Here is a 16,210-nt window from a genome sequence, read left to right on the forward strand (position 1 = left end):
AAAGTGGCCACTCTCCCTCCTCCAAGTTGAAAAGGTTCTCTTATTTTCAGTCTTCTACTTCTCGAGGCTTTGCTTCCTCCCTGCTGGCAGTATCCAGCTGGGATGAACCTATTTGCTGGGCAGTTAACTGTTAAGCAGGAGGTTTCTTGTGCAAATAAGTCACTATCCCACAAAAGCACAACACCAGCTCCGGGGAATGAGGAACTGCAGATGCCCCCTAGAGATGTGGCTGAGTTGGTGACCCTGGTGCCATTCAGTGCATTTCATGCCAGCTCCCAATTCCTCATGATCCCTGGTGAAAATGCACCACGGTCCTCCACTACATCTCTGTCCCAGCACACCACTGACACTCTTTGTGCAGGCACCATGGCACAGAGACGTTGGGCTATATACGACACCAAATCCGACTCCAAGAGCTTGAGATGAGGCCTCCAGGCAGGTCTACCATTACATGGGAGAACAGCCTTCAAGCTGTAGGTTGAAGGCCCATTGGGCTAAACACTGTACAAACACTTTTTGGTGGACAGATGAATGATCCTTGCTGCAAGAGCTTACAGTCTACAAGAACAGATCCACAGCTCCACCACCATACAGACATTACACATATTTACACCCACAAACATTTTGGTCCCAGCAGAACATGTCTTTCAGACCAACAGCCCAGCAATCAGATGATCTGGGCGCAGGGACTCGACTGCTCAACTCTCTCTTAATTGGCAATCCCAGACCATTTCTAGCAGTTATTCTTTCCATCTCCAGTTTGGATCTGCAGCCCCAGCACCCTCCTCTGGCCCACAGAAGAAAACATGGTATCGAAACAAAGTCCTTTCCTGGCTGCCTGAGCCCTCGGGCCCATGAGGGCGTCCCACATTGCCAAGGAGGCGATAGGTGCTGGGCCAGGCAGAGAAATGGGGGGGATATGCTGGATGATGCTGGACTCAGCTCTCCCGTTTCAGCCTCACAAGCTGTTGGCACTGTGCTTGTCGCTTGTTGTGTTTGCAGTGGGACAACAAGGGAGGAGGCAGACCCCTCCATCTTTGAACCCCAGTCGAGGGCAGTAGGAAGAAATCCAGACTGCTGTGATGCCGGGACTTGTGTCTGACAAAGATTTTCTGAGAGGAGATATTAGTTGGTTAGTTCATATCTCGATAAGGCACACCCTCCCCATCGCCTTGGCCAGCGCAGGTCGGCATCCCACAGGTGGTCCCAGCTGACTCTCCAAGACCTGGCCAGATGCCCCCGCACCTGGGTGCGCCCTGACTGTGATACCAGGAGACCCAGCCAAGACCGCACAGAGCGTACCTGCTCCTGCAAGGCTGCCAAACAGGGGCTTTAAGGCTTTGAAACAGAAGGCAACTCTGAGGCTCACCAAGCACCCCAAAGCCCCTCTCCTTTACACTGCACACCCAGCCCCCCAGGAGGTGATTCCTTAAGGCCATGGGGATGAAGAAGGGGAAGGCCCTGGGTCCAGAGGGCATGAGGAAGCAGGAAAGGATGATGTTTCTGTCAGGGATTTGGAAAGCATGCTCAAGGGAATTCAGGTGCCTCCAGGATCATTTGCTTTTAACAAGCAAAGAGACAAAGGCTGCTCGGTGTCCTAATTACATCTGTTAAAAACCTTAGCTAGGAAAAATACACCCTTGGTAAATCCCTTCTCCATTTTAACCATGTTTTCTACTCGAGAAATCAGAGACCGAGACTATGATTAAATAAAGACCAGTTCATCACTTGGCTCTTCCCTTCCCCACCTTCCTTCTTCACTCCTGACACTCCAGACAGTTAATTTACAGTTTGGGCAATTCTCTGCAAGCCTCACAGGAGGCAGACAGCTCAGCCCAAAAACTGATTGTCCCTCCTAGGCTCCAGGCTCTCTGCGACATCCTCCAACTCATCCAGGATTTCGGAGAAAGACGGCCTTTTAAATGCTTCCACCTGGAACGAGAAGGGAAAGCTGAAGGTGACACCCCAGACTGGAGGTGGGTGCTCTGCAGCAGCTCTGCTGGCTCTCCCAAGGCTGGGCAACGGCATGCATTCATCATTAGCACTGGTCGGGGTCACATACCTGCCCATGGAGCCTTCTGGCATCACCACTTGGAGATCCAGGCCTGGGCTGCTGCAAATGAGCAGCCCCAGGACAGGTTGTATGGTGCGGCACAGTTCAAGCAAAGGCAGTGGGATGCTGAAAACCAGCTTGACACACCCTGAACTGGACAGAGTGTGGGAACTGCTCATTCCAAAGCCCACCTAAATGGTGCAGGGCTGGGCGTTGTGCAGGGAAAGGCTGCAGGTAGGTATCAGGAGGCAGACATGTCATTCCCTGAGCTTTTTCATGACAGCCAGGACCTACTTGTCTTGTCTCTCTGATGCAGCTCATCCTCAGTGGGCTGTGATCCCTCAGCCCTCCCAGTGCCATTTGGGTGTACCCAAAGTGAGGGACATCGCCTGGGGCACCCCCATGCCACACCCCCACCATGCCATCCTGGGCCTGCCCTTTGTTCCTGACCCCATGAAGCCAGCCTGGGGAGCTGCACCAGAAACTCCCCAAACCTGCACATCACACAAGGGCAGAGAAGAACAGTCCTAAGAGCCGTTTCTGTCAGAAGCCCATTATTATATCAACTTGCATTAGGAAACTGCCCATCAAGATATACAAGATCTGAACATACGTAAGTCTAAGCCAGCTGCTGATGTGAATCACTCCTCTGATTGAGGGCAAGTTACTCATCCATCCTCAGGACCCATCAAGGATTTACTTACCATTTGCTGCCTTGAGCTCCTAGCAATTAGGTGCATTATGATCACCCTACTTCTCCACTCTCTGCCAAAGGCAGTAGCCTTTGTTTTTCTCTTCCTTTCAGAGATTAGCTTGAATTCTTGCTTTCTCTCTGCTTTGCCTCCTGAGGCTTTGGGCAGCATGGGGAGGCCCCCCAGCTTTCACCATTACCTTTTATGCTACAGCAAGCAAGGTTGGAGGCCTATGTTCTGATGATATCTGTAACACCAGGGCTGGTAACAGTGAGGCAGCATCCTCCAGAGAAGATCAGCTTATGCCTCTGCCTGCAGCCTGGCTTAAGGAGGGACTGGACATCATCACCAACCTGCTTCCCACTCTGGGGCCAACATGCAAGGGAACAGGCAAGACCTTGGGATGTTTCAGGCTGTAGTACACAAACTGAACGCTTCTCCTAGGGGCAAAACTGCATAGCAGATGAAAGCATCCTACTGGCCCAGGAAGATCTCACCACTTCACAGCTCAAGTGGCAGAGCCCTCTGTGACAGCACTGAGACCACCAGGTTCAAGGTCTCCAGGGTTCTCACCAATTTTGATCTCTGTCATACAAGTGTGATACAAACCAAATAAAACCAAAGGGGAAAAAACCCAACGAACTAGCAAGAATCTTACCCGACAGCAGCTAGCAGCAAGGTCCACCACCCGCTTGGGGCATTCACTGATCATCCCTTGGAAGGCAGCAACGTCCAAGCCGTAATCCTGTGAGGATGGGGGAAGAATACACAGAAAAGCTTTCAGCTATAAAGTCTTTTCAAAGTTCTTCATCATTCTCAAGGTGTTAAAGCACAAAATTCTCAAGCTTTTAGGGTCTCCATCACAGCTATTTTACTGATGGTTATGCAAAGGTACCAGGGCAACATCAGCTGTGGTTGGACTGCACAGACAGCAGATCATTAGCAGAGCTGGGAGAATGCAGCATCCTTCTGCTTGCTCTGCGCGGCAGTGTGTGTCCTCCCGGAAAAGCTCAGACTAAGGCAACAAGAGCCACAAAAGCAGAAACCAGTAGAGGAACCAGCACCTGGTGCTGCACTGTGGCTGCCAAGGACAGGAACCACAGATAATCTGGTCTTCCAACAGCAGCTGAGTCGAAGGGATCCAGCCAGCTGTTTCCGTAACAGCTTTGTCCCTCCAGGCTTCAGCTCTGACACGTGATTCTCCTCCATCTTGTGAACACAGATGGAACATTAGTTCCTGTCCAGTCTCACAGAAACATGGAATAAGCTCTGGTCACTGCAGGTTCTTTGCATTGCTCCTTGGAAAGCAACGATTTGCTGTTTTCCTGCTGGATTTTTCATCCCTGTTCAGGATAAACTTTCCCTAAACAATATTGCAAATGTTGAAACGAAAAAGGCCATGTTTTCAGGGGAGCCCACTGTTTTCACATGAATTATGTATTAACTGCAACGTATTTGAAACTAAAAGTTCATGATGAAAATTGTGTTCAACCTGCCACTTCAATGGAAGCTGAAATGTCAAGATGAAATGAAATATTTGGAATTAAGGCCTTTAAACAGATGTACTTCATCTCAAACTGTTGATCTAACAAAAGTTTTGAAACTACTGATGCACTGAACTCTTGTGCACCAAGTATTTTGAGATTAGAATTTCTCATGGAAAAACCTCTAGAGAGAAACTTGAGTTTGAACACACACACTTGTGTCTGTCCAGAGAGAAGCCATAATCTGGCACCATGGTATAAACATCATTAGATTTGGCTCTAGGAATCATTACCTGAGTCCTGGGAAGCACTTCAGGGTCAGCTGGCATCCTGCCCAGGATTTCACAGAGGACAATGCCAAAGGAAAACACGTCCACCTGCAGGAGGGGTGGGAGAGAGGGAAGTGGGACAGGCATGCACAGAAGCAAAGCGTGAGAAAGGGGAGTATCAATAAGATCCTTCCATTACACAAAAGCCCATCAAAAAAGCCCATCACGGAGGCAGCGTAACTAAACATCTTCCAGGCTTCTGAACCCACCCAGAAATACCACAGCCCCACTTGAAGTCCAGCCTCATCTTCAGGAAGCCTGGCCCCGTGCTCTTGTTGAATGTATCTGGTGTTTCTACCACAGCTCTGCCCTGCGCCTCCCCAATCCTGCAACAGGCTCATCGGGCTGTAACTCATCAAGCATCTTCCTCCAAGAGGCTTCACTCTGTTTGTCCACAGCAGCAATCCATTTCCCTAAAAGTTCAACTCAACAAGGCCGCACAATGAACTTCCAAGTTGCTAAACACAGCACTACTGAGCAAAGGTCCAGGCAGCTGGGCAATGTTTCCCGGGGAAGAGCTTTTCTGCTGTTGGGACATTGTCACCAGTGAGCAGAGAAGACATCTCCCATGCTCGCTCGGGAGCTCTGAGGATGAACAAGAAGCTGGGAAGCAGTGCCATACCTTCCGGTCATAGGGCTCTCCCCGCAGCATCTCAGGAGCCATCCAGAAAGCAGAGCCCACCAGAGACAGCTTCCTTTCCACGTCCTTCACAGGCGGCTCCACCACCTCCCTGGCCAGCCCGAAGTCAGTCACCAGTGCCTCGCGGCCCCGCGGTGTCACTCGAATGAGGCAGTTCTGAAAGGAGACCATGGGGCATGGCATGAGAGGCCCAGCAAGGAAGGGCCTGGACACTCCAGCACCTCACCAGCCCTCAGCCTCACCTCACTGTGACAGGCTCTCCCCTCGCCAGAGACCTGCATCCTGGCAGAACACACAGAGTGTGTGGGACAGATTAGGGATGGGCCAATAACATCTGAAGCAAGGAAAATTCCTTTGAAGAAGCTGTTCAATTAACATGATGATTTTATCTGAAAGAGACCTCAAAATGTGCGTGTTGACCTTATTCACTGTTCAGCTGAAGGTGGGCAGGATCACAGCCAAAGCCCTTCTCACTGCCCACAGCTATATATCCCTAACATGGCTTTCTGGAGGAATTCCTATAGAATTATCTTAAGGTTTCTCAAAACGCCAGTGGTTTCAGCCTGGTCAGTTCCCCAGGATTTCCTCCTTGGCAACTGCTCCCAGGGAACTAGCAGAGATGACAGGCACCTTCTCCAGATTGCTCTCACTAACATCTAGATTTCAAGTGAGCACGTACACACTTCTCTCCCATATCTTCACCCATCATCATTGCAAGTTTCCTAGGTTTCCCTGGGGAAGGATGAACCTCTTTCAGGGCTGGATCACCATAGCGAGACAGAAGGGACAGGCAGGGACAGCACTTTTCCACAAGCAGATCTGGGAAGCTCTCGAGCTCATCAGCCAACACCAAACAGGAAATTACATCTCACTTGACTTCAGAGCACACTGGCCAAGAAACCTGTGGTCATAGAGAACCAGGCTGCTGCCTTGTCCTCACCTGGTGTTTGTGATTTCATGGTTAGTAACTGAGCCAAGTAAACAGCCTGAGTTTCGTTCCCATGCTGTTGTCTCTCAAAACTGTAATGCTTGACTGGCTCCCCCAGGGCCAACCTTCATCGGTATTTCAAGTTCCTCTTAAAAAGCTCACAAAGCACCAGCAAAAATGCCTTGCAAGAGATACACCACTACCTATCCAGCATCAACTGCATGCAAAGGCTTGCAGGCTCCATTTTCATGAATCACCAAGCCAGCCTCTGGCGTCAGCTGACATAGATATAATCCAGGCTGGTGGCCAGTCCCTCAGGTCACATTCCCTGTGATATCATGGAGACACCGCAGATCCACCTGAGGTTTGGAGAGTTTTGCCCAAGAGAGCTCAACAAGGCACTGCCCCACCATATTCCTACTGCCATACCAATGGCAGAAAAAGAGCCACATCAAAGCCTGTCCCCATGGACAAACCTGAAAATGGCAAAGCCCCAGTGCTGTTCCTGCCTCCATCAAACAGCATGAGGCCATGCTGAGGAAAGCAGCCTCCCCCAGAGGGCCAACACACCAGTAACGCGACATGCCTGCGCATTACACCCAAAGCCTGTCTCCAAATGCCAGTCACCACAGCTGGCATGCTGCTGGGGTGTGAAACCTGTGGAGGTGACCACTCTAAAATTGGTGACCCGGACACTCTGGATCAAGGAAGAACAACTTCCCTGCACTTGAGTGAGGAGACACACATCTCCTGAGCTCTACTGGTGCTCTGCATGCAGACAGGGACCATCTCACATGGCACTTGCTCCCAGAGCCCATGACCAGCTCCTATTAGCAACAGCTTCCTCCTTGCTCTGAGCAGGATAGGAAATCTCTAAATCTGGCAGAGCCTCTCCTGCAACCATAGGCAAAGAAAACCATGTGCAATCCTGCACACGTCTCCATCTGGTTTCTTTTCTGACAGAAAGAGCACTAAGAGCAATATATTTTTATCTCTGTCTGGGTCTCCTGCTTGGCAAGCAATGAATGCAATGTAATGACAGGTTTTATTGAGAAAGCTTCCTTGCCTGCAGAGGGATTAGCAAGGAGCAGAGGACCAGCACGAGGCCTGAGGCCTCCTGGTTACAGTCCTAAGGGGTCCCTGTATGGCCCCCTAACAGGGTCCCCTTCAGTAGTCTGTGGGTGACATCCCCTGTCCAGCTGCATACCTTGGAGTTGAGATCTCGGTGGTAGATGTTCTTGGAGTGCAGGTAGATCATGCCTCTGGTGATGTCAGAAGCTAAGTCTGCTTTTTCCTTCCACGTCAAAGCAATGTCTTTGCTGGCCAGGAGCTCCTCCAGGCAACCCCCATTCACATACTGTGAACAGAGACAAAAAGTGGGTGGCTGTGGTTCCGGGCACAGGCTTCCCTGGACCTTCCTGGGTGCTGAACCGTCCCTCACCAACCCCGGAACCCCTCCTTCAGGATGGAGGTTGGGAATGCCACCACACACAAGCGTCCCTGTCTGTGGTACAGTGCAAATACCCCGCCTCGCACAGCATGTCACTGCTGGTCTCTGGGCTCTGCCCCACTGCAGAGACGGCTGTATAAGCAATCTGTGATCCTCACTCATGGGCAGTGAACTAGAAAAAAGCCTGACAGTGGCTCAGTCAGAGCCTGACACCAACAACGTAGGAACAAGGTGAGACGTCCCTGGTACCAGCCCAGGCTTTTCTATTAGACCAGGCCACCATTCCAGAGCCACCCTGGAGTTCCTGCCACTCTCCGTTTGCTTTACTTTCTATTCCTGCCCTCCATCCCCGGGCTCCTCTTCTCCCCACCAACTGGCCTGTTCTGTCACTTTGGTGGTACCAAGCCAATCTAAAACACGTTTTGGCTATCCTGCCTGAATCTTATGGCCCTGCAGCAACTGTGCCACACTCCAGCTATGGGGCAGAAAGGACCAGAAGCCTCTCGGAAGCAATCTTGCTAGTCCAGAGCCATTCACAGGCGCAGGAGTTGGAGAGGCATAGATACACATTACAGGGTGTCTGACATCCTCCCTGCCAAAGAATCCCGGGGTCCTTGCCTGCCCACAGCACACTTGCAAGCAAGAAACCTTTACCTCCAGAATGGGGTATAGCTTGTCATCCTTCACACATATCCCAAGGTACCTAAGCAGAAGAACACACCAAAAAAAAAGAAAAGAAAAAAAGAAGAAAATAAGTCACCAAGGTTCAGCTCAACCCCTCACGGCAGAACTGCCTTAGAGATACCAACCCAACTCCAGCCCCTGCAGTGCCTGCTGCTCACAGCCGGAGGATGTGCTCACCTGACGATGTTGGGGTGGGACAGCTTCTGCAGCAGGCTGATCTCACGCACAATCACCTCTTGGTCCACATCGTTCTTGTAGATCTTCACCACCATCACTTTACAAGCAGCAGCCTGGGTCACCTGGAGCCAAGGTTGGAGCAGGACATCTCTTAGCTTCCAGAGGTCTGCCAGCCCCTCTGGACAACAGCATCCCTTCCCTGTCAAAGGCCTCAAACTCATTTCCCTACTGCCCAGAGCTTTGCACAGTCATTGCAAAAGTGCAAGGTGTTGTCCGTTCCACGTAAGCTCCATTCCAGTGATGTCTGCCTGGGTGGTTGGGGACAGCTAGGTCCCTCCTGTCCCAACACAACACAACACTATTTCTCTGCCAAAATTTGCGTGTTCCTTGGGCTGGAGCAGTTTCTCAGCCCACACTGAGCTGGCCTTCTCCCCTCCCATGCCTTGCATTCAATGTCCCTTCCCAACCGCAGCCTGCCCCACATTCCCATCCCTTCTTCCCACCTGGGTCTGATCACTGCACAAGGCTGCTGGCCATGCTCCTCATCCCCAATTCCTTCCGCACCCCTGCCCACAGCCAGCCTCCAGCCACCCAGGCTCTGCCAGGCAGACACAACAAAGAAAGTGCAGAGCCAGCTCACAACTCCCCCACATCCCAGGAGGGAGGTCCCGTGTCTGCTTCCCAGCCACATGCTAACCTGAACCTCTGCTATGGCTTACCACCATTCCTAGCGCTTCCCCCAGGCAGGGATACTGGAAGCTGAAGAACAGAAAACAAAATGCTTTTACCCCACCTTACAACACTGAACAGACTGAGGCGGCACTTTTAGGAGGAAATTTGCTGTCCCCTGTGAAGACACCAGGGCTGGGCAGTATTGAACGCAGGGGTTCCCTGGCTCTCAGCCCTGACAGAACTATCCAGGGCCCATGCTCTGCAGCTCATGTTATCTGGGTTGATGATCCAAATAGCAGTTTCCAGACCACATCACAGAGCACTGTGCTTTAACATTTCCACCCTCAATTAACATCTGTTTTAAGGAGACTCATTGTCTGGGTTTGAAAGACAGGTGTCTGCTGAGGAAGGCAGGAGCCTCCCTTGAAATGGAAAATGCAACCCCCTTCCCTCCAAATTATTATAATTTTGAAATTAAGGGACCTTCAGGCAAAGATATGGGGAATAGGAATAATAGTTCTTTACTTTTATATATATATATATATAAATAACACAAGGCAGAAAAAAAAAACCCCACTGGTTTACACTGACAGAGTCAGGAATACAACCTGACACCCTGTTAGGGGGGCAGTAGCAGTCCGATAAGATGCTGGCTGCAGTCCTTCTGAAGCGATGGATGTAGTTCTGTGGAAGCAGCGATCTTGTAAAAGGGTCTGGTCTTCCTCCGAAGGTCCAGTGGTAGGTAGGTAGCTCTTGTCCTCTGGAACTCCAGTGGGGGGAAAAAACTCCTCTGGGAATCCAGTGGAAGAAGGCTGCTAGGGGGTTCGAGATCTGTTTTTATTTGGCATGGACTGCTTGTCTCCTTCCCCCCGGGCGGAGCATCTCACAATGGGATGGGGAGTCGTGAGGCAGTTCCTTGATGGGCCATGAACAGGAGATAGCCCAGGAGGGAGTTATCGATGGGTCAGGCGATAAGGCATTGTTGTGCCCATTGACAGATGATAGTCCAGAGGGGGCAGGCAGGGAGCAGCCCCCAACCTGGTCTCAACAGCTCCTGAAGATGGTAATAGAATACCTTTTTTTTTTTTTTTTTTTTTTTTTCCTTTTGGGCACATCTTACACTGTAACCTAGGACACTCATGTGTCCTGATGTCCTGACTGCCGCAGGGCTAGCAGAGAATCCAGTCACGTGTTTAATTTTCTCTCAGTTTTGAGGTTTATGGTGTTTTGCTTGTTTGTTTTAAGGGAAAAATAGTTCAGACACAGCATGAGCTGGCTTAAGAGCAGCACTCTGAGTCCCAAAGTCTCACCCAGTGCCCTTTGTGATGGTCACTTTACGGATAAGGTTACTAGCCCAGGCAAGGAGAACAAAGAGCTGCATGTAAGACCTAGCTGGGCTGGAAGGAGAGAAAGGTTCATTATAATCAGGTCACAAAATAAACTGTCCTGGAGCAACATGAACTGCTGCTTCCTTTCTGAAGGAAGGCAACTTGATAGTCAATGTTATTGCTAGAATAACTCTGCCTCTCTATTCAAGCAGGTCGTAAGGAAGCCAGGCTTCTGACACCCTCACCTGACAGGACTTCATAACCACAGACTGTGGGTCACTAATCAGATGTAACTGATTATTAACTGTAATTGCACAGATGTAAATGTAAGAGATGCTATCAACCATCTTTGCCTAAAGACTGAGTGCCCTTATGCCCAGGACAGAGTACAGGGAGCAGCTGAAATCTGGAAGACCTGAAAAACTTTTGGAAGAGCTAATGCTGGGTTTCAGTGAGACCTATTAACTCCGCACAAACTCTGGTGGAGACACTGAGCTACAACGAGCTTCCAGGCAAGGTTGCATGTCCCAGCTGGACACCAGCAGAGCTCACAAACACTACCTGGGCTGGTGGAGCCGGTGAAAGCCAGCAGGGTTCCCGTCCACAGGGCAATGCAAAGTCCAGCCTGATCTGGAGAAGAAATGACTGAAAACCAAGGGTAGACTCACACCCAAAAAAAAAGGTAGTGGGAGAAATGGGCAAAGGTAACAGGCTCGGAAGGCCTCTTTGCTCTGGCCAACCTGGAGCAGCCCTTGGTCCACTCTGAATCATGCAAAGTGTCCAGTTTTGTCCTGATCCATGTGAGAACCAGGAAAGTGCAGAGGGGCCTCCAAGGTATTCTCATTTCATGCTGATGAGTGATGGAGGGTAAAGATCTGGTGTCAGCCTTGAGTGGAGAAATAAAGGTGAATATCTGGCACTGGAAAGTTACAGAAAGACAGGGAGTGGGACTGTGCTTCTTAATGTGTATGAAGCTTTTTGAGGGCAAACAGGGAAAGAGGTTGCTCAGAGGCTCCCTTTGGGCAATGCCTTAAACCAGCCTCAGAAAAAAAGAAGTCACGCTGCATTTCTCTCCTGCTTTTGAGCACCTCAGACCCCAATGTACGAGAAAGCTGCCAATGAAAGAAGCTTTATGCTTTCCCTGAGTGAAACTCATCCTTGAATAGCTCCTTATTGCACATCAGAAAACTAAGGCAGAGAAAAAATAAAAGTACCTTGCGCCCAGGTCACGCAATACATAACCCACAGAGCAGAAGGCTGTGCCCAGACCTCTTGAGTCTGACTCATCAAGTGAATCCTCCTTCTTCAGCCAACCCACATATAACAACTCCTGAGAATGGGCTTAACCAAAGGACAAAGGATGGCAAAAGCAACAGGCAGCCAGAACAGGCAGTGCCAGCACTTCAGGAAGTCTATGCCCTTGCTCCAGGAGCACTTTGGAAGACATCATCTGTTGGCAAAGAGCTTCAAAGGACCACACCAGTGATGCTTCGCAGCAGGAGTCTTGCTTTTCAGGGCTACAAGTCCACATGGGACTGGCTGACCCAAGAGGATTACAAGTCATCAGAGCACTCGGTTATGGTCGCACTCGAGTCCCCAGACAAATGTAAAGTCCCCACAAAGGAGTGTCCTTGTCCCAAGTCTTCCTCCGCTGTCTTCTGACTATTTGACACACAGCATTTCATTCAAACTTCATTTTTTTTACATTTCTTTTTCTGCTTCTACTTCAAGAAGTTCTTTCATTTTCATTCTAGATCCAAGTCTCCAGCCTGCCTACTGCTGGAATTTCATTCACTACCAGGGCAGAAGGAAAATGTCATGCACGGAGGAAACAGCAACTGTTACGATGAAAATCTGCTAGGTAAAGGAAAGAGAAAGCGATGGCAACAGCATGCTGCGTAGGTGGGGAAAGCAATTACTAGAGAGAGGCTGTGGTGGGGAGAGGTCTTTGTCGTGTACTGCTCCAGACTGCAAAGAGCTGCCATAGACCTTTGGCTGGAGATTCCCCTTGAACAGCTTTAGTGCACTGTCCCTGGACAGTTCACCCAAAGGCTTTATCACAGCACCAAGCTCAGATGCAGTAGAGGAGGAACCTTGAGAAAGCCATGTGCATTCATCTATCCAACTTGCGTATTTTCTGCAGTTCCACGGCCAGATCCTGCTAGGCTGGCACCATTAGTTTCAGCTGGCCACAGGTGCTTACACCATCCAGGGATCTCACCAGAATATGACCGAGTACTCCTCTGGCAGAAGCATCTTACGCTGGCCCAGGAGAAACGTGCAGTCATGATGTTTATCATGGGGCTGGTCAAGCTAAGGAGCTGAAGGCAATGGTAGAGTCAGGTCCGATTTGTTTCCACTGGGTCTGTGTCATGTCCCAGCAACCACATTCTGGAGGGCTGCTGGGAAGAGAGATAAGGTGGGCAAACCTGGCCACACTGCAAAGCAATCTGGCATCTGCTCCCAGAGATGAAGGCTGAGTCTCACTTCCTAACGTCAAGGACCTTCTTTTGCTTTGCTGTTCATACAGCAGTGATCACCAAGGGCTGCAGGGGAAGTGCCCCAAGTCCCATCCACTCCCCCCAAATAAGCAGTGGCACTCCTGGGCCAAGGAACAGCACTGGAGATCGAGCAAAGCTAGCAGCACCCCAGATCCTGTGCTTGCTCAGAGACGGTTAAACAAACTCGTGCACCAGTGGAGCTTGGTGCAGGGAGTGATTCCTAAAGCCCCAGTGAGGAAAGGAGTTTTACTTTGGTGACACACCATCCACATCATACACTAGCTTGCAGGGAGCGACGGGTCTCTGACATGAAGGCAGCAGAGGCAAAAGCAGATGGACAAGCAGCCTGTCCCTGCCCCAGGTCCCCTGCTGTTCCCCAGCATCACCATAACACTGGGCAGCAGCCGAAGACGGGTGACAGCACTGGTGTCTCCACGAGGTGTGGGTGGCAGGTATTCTGGAGACACGCGCAGCTTAATTTTACATTCTTTTCCTCTATATATTTTTTAACAGTTTTGACAACAAAACCTGCACAGAGCATAAATATCCCCTAATCTCATCCAACAGCCAGTTTAGCTCCCTGACAAGCCTGTTGTATGGCTAGATGACAATGAACTCTGATTGATCAAGACCTCCCATCTCCTTTGTCACTATGGAAGGGGAGATGTGCATCAAAGGTGATGTGCTACGTGTGCGGAAGGGGTGTCCTTTCCTCTCTCACCCCATCCAACCTGCCAGACTGAGCTGGGAAGAATGAGGATGAGGAAATAAGCTTGGGGACAGGTTCCTCAGGTAAGGCACCATCTAATCACAGGCTGCCTCCATGTCAGTTTACCTTGTAGACCTTGGAGAAGAAGCCGCTGCCTATCAGCTCAGCATTGAAGTTTTCCCAGAACTCCAGCTTCCTGACAGCCGTGCGCAGCCTCTGCCAGCGGTCCACGTGGTAGTAGGTGTCAGGCGACTCACCATAGTACTGCATGGGGCTGATGGGCTCCGGTGTGATCAGCCTTGCCTCGCACATCATGAGGGCAGCAGCTAAAATACAGTGTATTTCACAGTGAGCCCACAGCAGCGTTTGGACAGCCAACAAATACCTGCACTAGAGACCAGGACTAGAAAAAGCGTCAGGAACAGAGGGAGAGGAGACGAGGCACCGAGGTGACGCACCCTGCAGCACACGTTGCACTAGGAAGCATCCCAGGTTGCATTTGGACTTCTTTGGACTAGGACTTAAAGATGTCAAATTGGCATATATCACACCTTCGAAAGGTTTACAACAGACAGGACGCATTACCTTCAACACATGATAGTGCAGCTCAAGAAAAGTCACAGGGACTTGGTCTTGCTCAGCCAGCTTATGTTGGGTTAAAAGCCACTGTGTCCAAATTGGGCTTTTTCACAGAGGTCACATGCCACACGCTAATGCCACATCTCTCTAGACAGGGCTTAGCTACTATTGCAGACAGGGGATCATGGCTAGAGTGTGCTAGGAGGAAATACTCAATCTTAAAAGGGTCCTCACTTGGCAGGTGCCTACAACTCACTATAAGCCCTAAAGAATCACAGTACAAGGAAATGTTCCAGCAACCCTCCTCCTGTGTATCCCGAATTTGACTCCAAGCCCTCCATTTGTCTCTGCTAAATTGTCTTCCTTTTCCACTGCTCTGATTCTCACACTTTCCTCTCCAGCCCCCACCCTCCATTCCCCTTTCTGCCTTTTATAGCACCAGGCTCACACCCCTCCAAAGCCATATGCCACCCACCCTCTTCTCCCGCATCACTTGCCTCTAGTTACTTCCAAAAAACGCAGGAGAGGCAAATCCAGTGGAAAATGGGCTTCTGACACCCTGAACGAGGTGAATAAGGCACCTGCTTCTGGGTAATTGTAAACACCGATTGGTACGCTACAAAGCTGCCTATGCACCTTCCACTCACACCGTGTGCTCAGATTACCAGGGGCCTGGCGAGATGCTTTGCCAGACTGCAACCAGATGAGACAACAGTCAACAAAGGGCAATTCTTCAATGCTTCCAGCTGAAGCAAAGGTAAGCTCTGCCCTCCCTAAGTTTCTGTCCTAGGTCTTGCATCAAACAAGAAGCTCTATCAGCATCCCTTGATCCCATGGATTATTTCATGGCTACTGTTAAGAGATATTAGTTGTTTAGCTTAAATGTTTTAAATAGAGTTAATGACTTAAAGTTATAATGCTGTGTGATTTAGTACACTGTTTTCTTGGCTTTACTGACTTATCACAAGCAGCTAGATTTGCTGAAGCCTTAGGCCACCAGCTGTAAACTTTCCCCTATATTTACTGAACTTGCAGAACTTGTATCTATTCAAGCAAGACAACGCCTCCAAGAGCCAGGACAAACCTGAAGATATGCAGGGCACAAGCATCAATGGGTGCTGCAACTAGGCAAGACAACGGCCTGCCTGGAGACAGTGAAGGAATCCAGCACAGAGTCAGAAGGTGTCGGAGGATCTGAGGCCAGAATACCACTGGATCAAGGGGCACGTGAAAGGCACGTGAAGACCACGTGAAGGGTGGATGCATAGTCTGCAAGAGTATAAATGCCCAGGGGTTTCTTTGTTTGGGATCCCTCTCTGGAGGCACCCAGCTAACCCTGCTGCTGTACCATTCAATTAATTTTTTTTTTTTTTTTTTAATGAGATCTGATGCGTGAGACTCTACTTCAGGAAACCTAGGGTTCAGACTGCGGAGCAACTAACACCGGACACCTGGACCAGACTGCACTTCTTTAACAGCTACTTTGCTTCCACGGGATGAGGCAAAATCTGCACCGAGACATGAATAAAATATTTGCACTGGCCATCTCATCTACCCACAGTTCAGCCAAGACCCAAAGAGAGAGCTGCCAAATGGGGACAGACAGATGTGGTGTCAGGGCAGGAATTCAGGAAGAGCTGAGGGCTGGAACAGGGAGCAGGCAGGCAGGCAGTACCGAGCAGGGCAAGGATTCCTGACATGAACAGCAGGCAGGCTCCAGGCTGAGATTCAGGGAGCTGCAACACAAGAGAACAACAGAACAAACTTGTGAAAGCAGCCAGACCCCAAAGCTGCCACCACAGGATAGTCCCACACAGACTGCAGGAATCCTGTGCCAGCAAAAACAACATCTCCAGAGGTCGCTTCCAACCCCTACCATTCTGTGACACATGGCCTCTTGATTGCATGGCAAACACCTGCAGGACCAAAGCCCCAGAACGGCTCATGAACACGGGAGCCCGTGGCCATGATCAGGGGAGAGCAC

General features: G+C 50.2%; 1 protein-coding gene across 1 annotated transcript; it reads right to left on the minus strand.

Moving 5' to 3' along the window:
* Positions 1-1,830: 1,830 nt before the first annotated feature.
* On the minus strand, positions 1,831-13,965 carry LOC104353413 (dual specificity testis-specific protein kinase 1-like). Its single transcript, XM_086475880.1, has 8 exons — positions 13,774-13,965; positions 8,438-8,559; positions 8,231-8,279; positions 7,334-7,483; positions 5,181-5,354; positions 4,523-4,606; positions 3,404-3,490; positions 1,831-1,932 (listed from the first exon to the last, which is right to left on the minus strand). Exons 1-8 carry the CDS (start codon positions 13,960-13,962, stop codon positions 1,831-1,833), a joined length of 957 nt encoding a protein of 318 aa, XP_086332006.1. The 5' UTR covers positions 13,963-13,965.
* Positions 13,966-16,210: the final 2,245 nt, after the last annotated feature.

Source organism: Leptosomus discolor, chromosome 19 (assembly GCF_034619465.1).
Source record: "Leptosomus discolor isolate bLepDis1 chromosome 19, bLepDis1.hap2, whole genome shotgun sequence".
NCBI lineage: Eukaryota > Metazoa > Chordata > Aves > Leptosomiformes > Leptosomidae > Leptosomus > Leptosomus discolor.